We start from the raw sequence: 7,963 nt of genomic DNA, 5'->3' as shown, positions 1-7,963 counted from the left end.
AGTTAGAAAGTAGATTAGTGGTTGCCGGGGGAATGGGGAAATGGGGAGTGGCTGCTAATGGGTACTGGGTTTCTTTCTGGGGTGATGGGATTGTTATACAATTATAATAGCTGCACAGGTGAACATACTAAAAAACATTGAAGGCTGTTGTTTTTTAAAATCTGTAATATAGCAAGTTAAGGATTATGTCCTTAATCCTCTTCCCCCAAATTCTCCAGTTTTAAGGTTGAGTAAATGGTATAAAAATTATAGTTACTTTTCAGTGAGCCAAAACTGACTTAGTATTACTAAAACTATTTTAAATCTGTATCAGATTACAGAAGTAATGTATAGTATTAAATACTTAAATGAGAAATGTTTATATATACAGAAATGTACAAAAGAGAAGTTCTTCATAGTCCCAGTCTCTTTGGCTATAATGTTTGTTTTAACTTGAGTATATATCCTTTTAGACTTCTTTCTAAACACCATATAAGCCAGTATGTTCATTTTTTAAATGTTTATATGAAAGATAGGGTCATAACATATACAATATGTTATACCTTACTTTAATGTGTATAGGACGTCTTTCTATGTCCATACATAACATTTTTCATTCTGTTCTTTTTGCCTGCTTTATGTTATCTTATTGTATTAACTTAGTACCACAATCGATTAATTATAAAATGTACATTTTTTTCATATTTTAGTATTTCTGAAATGAGAATGCACTGTAGAATCAATGACTGGTCAGAGTTTAATTTGCATTATGTTTTCCTAGACACAAAATAGTAATATTTGATACTATTAGATTCTGAGATTTGATGAATGTGGTATAGTATCACCTATCTGTGAATATTTTAAAGTTTTGTTTGCGTTACAAATAATGCTACAGGACATATTTTTGTACATACTTATTTTTCTGTAAGAATACACTCTTCCAAGTGAAATTACTCAGTCAATGTTAATAGATTTTTCCTGATTTATTTATTAAAAGATTATATCAGTTTATTTCTGTGTTAAGTAGATGAGAGGGTTATTTCCACAACCCTTATCAACATTGGGTATTCTCAGCCTTTCAAGTCTTTTTTTTTTTTTTTTTTTTGAGACAGAGTCTCGCTCAGTCACCCAGGCTGGAGTGCAGTGGCCAGATCTCGGCTCACTGCAAGCCCCGCCTCCCGGGTTCACGCCATTCTCCTGCCTCAGCCTCCCGAGTAGCTGGGACTACAGGCGCCCGCCACCTCGCCCGGCTAGTTTTTTGTATTTTTTAGTAGAGACGGGGTTTCACCGGGTTAGCCAGGATGGTCTCGATCTCCTGACCTGGTGATCCGCCCGTCTCGGCCTCCCAAAGTGCTGGGATTACAGGCTTGAGCCACCGCGCCCGGCCTAGCCTTTCAAGTCTTAATCTGATGTGCAAAAGTTTTTAAATCTTGAACTTTTAATTTAATTGATTTTATTTTTAAGTGCACATTAAAAATGTTCATCTAAAAAGTTGAGTGTGATCAAACTTCTCTTTATGTGTTGTCATTTTTATTTCTTCTACAAATTGCCTTCATATTCGTTGCCATTTTTAAGAATTTGAACTTTGTCCTCCTAAATTTTTTCTATATTTGGAAAACACATTTTGCCATATGTGTGGCAGATTTTTTTTCTAGAAGGTCATTTATCTTTGTCATTTGTGGCATGTTTTGTCACAGGGAAGTTTTAAATTTTTATGAAATAGTTTTATCAGAGAATTCATGAATGTTGATTGTCTTTGATAGTGTTGATATAATTATTTTTTCTGAATTTGTAAGAAAATTTAGATGAACAGATCGTTTTAAAAGTGTCTTTATTTAGACAGTACTGAATATCATTATAAACTCTGCGTAATGAACATAATCGTCTCACTCTGTGGTTTTTGGCTTATATGCTTTTGTGTTAAAGTATTTCATAACTGTAGTGGGTTTTCTGTTCTTTTGTGTTTTGTTTTGTTTTGTTTTGTTTTAGACAGAGTTTCACTTTTATTGCCCAGGCTGGAGTGCAATGGCGCAATCTCGGCTCACCAAAACCTCCCTGTCCCAGGTTCAAGCAGTTGTCCTTCCTCAGCCTCCCGAGTAGCTGGGATTACAGGCATGCACCACCACACCCAGCTAATTTTGTATTTTTAATAGAGGTGGGGTTTCACCATGTTGATCAAGCTGGTCTGGTACTCCTGTCCTGAGGTGATCCACCCGCCTCAGCCTCACAAAGTGCTGGGATTACAGGCATGAGCTGCTGCTCCTGGCCTGTTTTCTATAAAGTCTTTAGGTCTCAGTTTTCTCACTGGTGAAATGAGAAGGCTGTACTATCTCACCTGTTTTTGGCTTAAAAGTTTATAAACTTGTTAGCTCTGTTGATTATTGAGAATCAATACATTTGCATACTTTGCTTTAGCCATTTATTTCCATAATCCACTAGTACTTTATGTTTTTTGATATTTTGACACTATTTTGTTTCTATTTTGTTCTGCTTGATTGAACGGTTGTTTTTAAATACACCCTCTTTGCATTTTACTGTGAAATCTAACATCTTATATTCACACAGAAATTATCTGTTCTTGATCTTTACCTTGTTTTGTACTAAAAATACTTGTTATAACTATTAAATCAAAGATATAAGATATACATACAGAAAACGAAAATATGGTAGGATTTGGAGTTGCAAGAGGAAAAATCAGTTTTGAATGTGGTATCAGACAAACTTGTGTTCCAGTTCCATCTCTGCCATTTGTTAGCAGAATGACCATGAGCAAGTTATTTAACCTTGAATCCTCATTTTTCTCTATCTTTGTAGTAGAAATAATAATAGTGGCCTCACAGAATTATGATTAAACCCTGGCATTTTGTAGCCACTCAGAAACTCATGCTCCCTTTAGATGTAACAACCAATTAGTGACATAGCCAAAAGAATGACTCCTCTATTTTTTGTTTATTTGAAGTTACCAGCTTTTCATCTTGATTAACCTTGAAACCATGGAGTGTACCTGAATGCATTTCTTAGTTTGGGTATTCAGATTCATTCTTTTCCTCCCTTGAAATACGTACATTTGAGTTTTTTTTCTTTTTCTTTTTTTTTCTTTTTTTTAATACAGAGAATCCCCACTCTTCATGGCACTGTGTTTTGCTTATAGTTAAGGTCGTATCCCCTTCCCTTTGTAAAGTTAGGCATCCCAAATGTACAGAATGAAAATAGTAAATTTAAGCTATTAAATGACAGACTAGCTGAGATTGTACTTTTATGATAACTAGCTTTAACATGCAGTTTATAGAAATGTATCATATATAAAATCTGGGATAAACCTGAGTTATGTGTTTATATTTGAATTTCTGTGACTACTGTATGACATAATCTTAGAACAAGAGTTACATCCACATATTATTAGTAGCATAATACCTCATGGTATAATACAACGTTGTCCCTGAATAAATAAAATAGAGATCTTCGTTCGCTTTGTTTTTTCTTGATGATTAAATTGCAAGAAGTGGTATTTTTTCATCTAACATATAATTGAGACCATTTGTTTTAGCCTTTTACTAATATTTTGATTGGAATTTTAAAATTTGAAGTAAATTTATAGTTCTGTTCTTTTAAATATAACATTAAAAAATTATTAAATCTAACATAAAATGGATAGATGTTTAATGAAATATGTTATCTTACAGCCAAATTTGTATCCTACCGTGGGGCTTCAAACACCAGGAGAAGTGGTCGATGCCAATTTTGGGCAACATCCTTTCGTGTTTGATATAGAAGACTATATGCGGGAGTGGAGAACCAAAATCCAGGCACAGATAGATCGATTTCCTATCGGAGATCGAGAAGGAGAATGGCAGACCATGATACAAAAGTAAGAGTGAAGAAATTTGAATTTATGTTATTCAGAATCTATTTTTTATAAGATATTTATTCTTTTGGTATCCATGGAAGCTTTTTAATCCACTAATTTATATACTAACATATCTATTATATTATTGATTTTAATCTCTCAACAAAAAGTAATTTACTCCACTCTTTAAACAAATTAAAAACAACTGTTTGATCACACACATTCAGAATTGTATTTCAGTCTGAATTAATTTGACGAAGGAAATAAAATGATGTTAGGTCACCTAGGCTAGGTTAATTCATTTGCTATTCTTAGTAATAGTATTTAATGATTTCTGTAGGTTATACAATTTAACTTTTAATAGTGTTAATGCAAAAGATAAAGTTGAGAGATCATCTAAATTTTATAATCGGGTTCTGTGGATTTTGGACACGAACTTGGCTGTGTTTAAGCTCTCAATATCTGAACTATCAGCAGTAGTGAAGTATAGACTTAAAATTTAAATAAATACCATTAAATTTAAAAAGTCATCTTCACTATTATAATCCAGGCCAAGAAAATAGCAGACTTTCAGATACAATTGGTCCAACACATTTCATCTTTAATGTCCTTATAATTGCCTTGAATATTCTTAACTTTAAAATTGTAATAAAATGTTGGGGGTATTTTTTAGAAAAGGTAGTGATTGGGAGATGTAATGATGACTCTGAAAGCACACTTCTTCCCTAGAGCTATTATCATCTGTATTACAGAGACTGGACACTAGTTTTTTTGTCCAGCCCAGTTGAGCATAGACAACCCTGATGCAGAATCTGGTGGTCACCATGAACTGAAGCTAGAATGGGTTGTTCTGGGACCACATTGTTTTAATGCCCTAAAAATGGTTACCACTGAGCATCATGGCAAAATAGTAGAAAACATTTATCTTAACCTTATAACCAGGATCCTCCCACCCACTTCTTCACTGAATTGATACTCACCATGAACTCTTGAAGAGTCCATTCTAAAAGGTCCCCTCCCCCTTTAATTAATTTGAACAGTTGGGTAAAATAAGATGCACATCTGTTTCTTAGACATTTTCCCCGCTTTCCTCCGCACTTCGCTTTAGTCTCCTCCTGGTGAACCACTGCTTCCCGCCATTTTTTAACTGGCCCTTAGTAGTGTCAAGTGGAGGCAGGTTTAAAAGTTGAATGTTTGGAGATAACAGATACTTGGGTTAATATTGTTGCATCACCAGTTTTTCTAACCAGATTTTGTGGATAGATGTAAGTATATGTTTTGACTACCTGGTACCTTTTTAAAAGATTATTGTATTGCAAATGTGTCACTCACATGTAAGTCATATTTGATAAATCTCTTGGGTAAAACCATAGTAATTGATTTAGACTAGAAGGCTGATTCTTTAATTAGTAGTACACTTATAGACATTGTTCTGGAAAATTGTCTCTCTGGATTCACCTTAGTATTCTGTACATACTGTGTGATCCCATTTCATATAACTGGTGTATAAAGAAGATGGTTGAATTCTGGAACATTAAGATTTAATCTTTTATTTTAAAATTGGTTATTTTACACAATGCCAGCAATTACTGGACTAAGTCATATGATAAAGTCAAAATAGAAATTATGGTTAGAAGGGCTGGATAATAAGATAGGAAGGGACCTGGGGGTAATGAGAGTCCAAGAATCAAAGAAAAGGTCACTTAATGTCCTTGATTCTCAAGTAATATTTATTTTAGGGAGAGGAGTCTCAACATAGCATTTGCAGTTATCTTTTTGAAAATACTACATGAATAGAACAAAATGATGTTTTTCAAAAGCTTACTTTAAAGGTGAAGTTCTTAACGCCTTGTTTCAAGGAAATAGGTTCGTTTTTATAACACCAGAGTAGATTTTGTTTATGTAAATTGTAGTATGAAGCATGTATTCTCTTCACTAAAAGATGTATGTTTTTTCTTTTTATTTTAAGAATGGTTTCATCTTATTTAGTCCACCATGGGTACTGTGCCACAGCAGAGGCCTTTGCCAGATCTACAGACCAGACCGTTCTAGAAGAATTAGCTTCCATTAAGAATAGACAAAGTAAGGACACTGTGGTGCATGGCTAATATTTGTTTTCAGATTATAGATTTGGTTACTTTAATTTTTAGAAATTTTATTTTTTTAATTTAAAAAATTTCGAATATATTAATTTAAAATGGATGCCTCTGAATTTTATTTTCACTGACATTTTTGAAGATCAGTTTAAAAATTCACATAAGACTCTGTCAGAATTCTAATTCTAGAGAGATTTTACAGAAATTTTTGTAAGGAATGTCTTTACCATTTTTTTCTTAAAGGAATGTTTTCTTAAGCTTTCAGGAAATAAACATTTAATAAAAAGATTTAAAAAATAGTAAAGTAGTCTGATTAGTTGGAGGAGATAATGTGTGAAAGAAATGTAAATATCTTTTAATTTAAATGGCTATCTAATACAGTATTGATCATAAGTATTTATTATTTAGATCCTAGTGCTGGCGTGTGTGGCCAGAGATAAAACAGGTCCTATATAACAATGGCAAGTCAGCATTAACTGCTCCATAGTTAGCCATCCTAAAATGGGTGCTGTTTGTCCATCAGGGTGGGTATACTTGACAAGCTTATAGAGATGAAAACAAAACAGATGGGTGAAATTAATGGATGAAGACAACTGTTTCATAGGTCAAATTGCTGTAATAGCACTGATTACATTGTGTTGTAGTTAATTGTGTGCTGTCCTTTTCTACTATTTTAATAAGCTCTATTGAACAGAGATCACTCATTTTGTATCCTCATCATCTAATTTAACAAATATCAGATCAAGTGAATGTTCAGTGAGTCTCTGTTAAATTGGAATCTTACTCAAAAGCTATCATTTTTTAGTCCTTTGTTCAGAAGGTCATCATGTTTGATAAGGCGTTTCATTATCTCTTTAAAACAGTCTTTTTAATCTCAGTGTTTGAAACTTCAATATTGCATAATAGATATTTTAACTATATTACTTGTATGTTTGTGATTTTTTTTTAAAAAAAATTTGTGACAGTACTTGTTTTTCTAATTTTTTAATAAATGTCTGAAATGTTTCCTGGATTGCTGAATGGAAACTATGATATTAGAAAAAGAAATTGAAATTAATCATAATTTATTTAAAGATTTCTTACTAACTGCCTTTCTTTTCTGAGGATCCACTAAGTTTATGTTTTATCTACTTTTGTAAAAGTTAATCGTTTGCTTCCTTTTACTGAATAGGAATTCAGAAATTGGTATTAGCAGGAAGAATGGGAGAAGCCATTGAAACAACACAACAGTTATACCCAAGTTTACTTGAAAGAAATCCTAATCTCCTTTTCACATTAAAGTGAGTTTGCATAATAAAATGCTATATTTGTTATATATTATAAGTACTTGTCATATATGTTACAGAATAAAAGACATTTTCATGCTTTTGTAATTTTTTTTTCTTTTTCAAATATAAATTTTGTAATGTAGTACATTTAAGTAACATGTTATGAAAAATACTTTTGTGTTAAGGACCATAAGCAGAAGGTGTCTTTTGCTATGTATTTGCTGTTATCATTCTATTTATGTTTTTAAAAATGTGAAAATCTTATTTAGAAGATGGGTGTCTATTTTCCTTCTGAAAAGTACCTTACATTTAATCTCTCTGGCATTTTAAAAAATTGTGGTAAAATATCCATAAAATTTACCATTTGTTACATTCACATCATTGTGTAACCATCACCACCATCCAACTCCAGAACTTCTCCATCTTCCCATACTGAAACTCTGTTAAACACTAACCATCCATTCCGCCCCCTAGCCCCTGGAAACCACCATTCTACATTTTGCCTGTATGAATTTGACTACTCATATAAGTAGAATCAGAGTATTTGTTCTTCATGACTGGCTTATTTTAATTAGTGTAATAGCCTTAAGGTTCATCTTTATTGTAGCATGTATCAGAATTTTCTTCCTTTTAAAGGCTGAATTGTACTCCATTGTTTGGATAATACTGCATTTTGTTTATCCATTCATCCACTGACGGACACTTAGTTTGCTTCTACCTCTTGGCTATTATGAATAATTGTTATGAATATAGGTGTACAAATACCTGAGTCC

The 7,963-nt window shown here is 32.7% G+C and overlaps 1 protein-coding gene across 1 annotated transcript in view; it reads left to right on the top strand.

Annotated features, from left to right (window-relative positions):
• The window catches only part of RANBP9 (RAN binding protein 9), a 55,396-nt gene that overhangs the window by 27,107 nt on the left and 20,326 nt on the right, over positions 1 to 7,963 (top strand). The window contains exons 5-7 of the mRNA XM_011989682.1: positions 3,663 to 3,847; positions 5,796 to 5,908; positions 7,094 to 7,202. Coding sequence (XP_011845072.1) covers positions 3,663 to 3,847; positions 5,796 to 5,908; positions 7,094 to 7,202 — 407 coding nt within the window. The remainder of the gene's footprint in view (positions 1 to 3,662; positions 3,848 to 5,795; positions 5,909 to 7,093; positions 7,203 to 7,963) is intronic.

Source organism: Mandrillus leucophaeus, unplaced genomic scaffold, assembly GCF_000951045.1.
Source record: "Mandrillus leucophaeus isolate KB7577 unplaced genomic scaffold, Mleu.le_1.0 Scaffold36, whole genome shotgun sequence".
Taxonomy (NCBI): domain Eukaryota; kingdom Metazoa; phylum Chordata; class Mammalia; order Primates; family Cercopithecidae; genus Mandrillus; species Mandrillus leucophaeus.
Note: the sequence above shows the minus strand (reverse complement) of the source record. Positions and strands in the feature narration are given on the sequence as shown.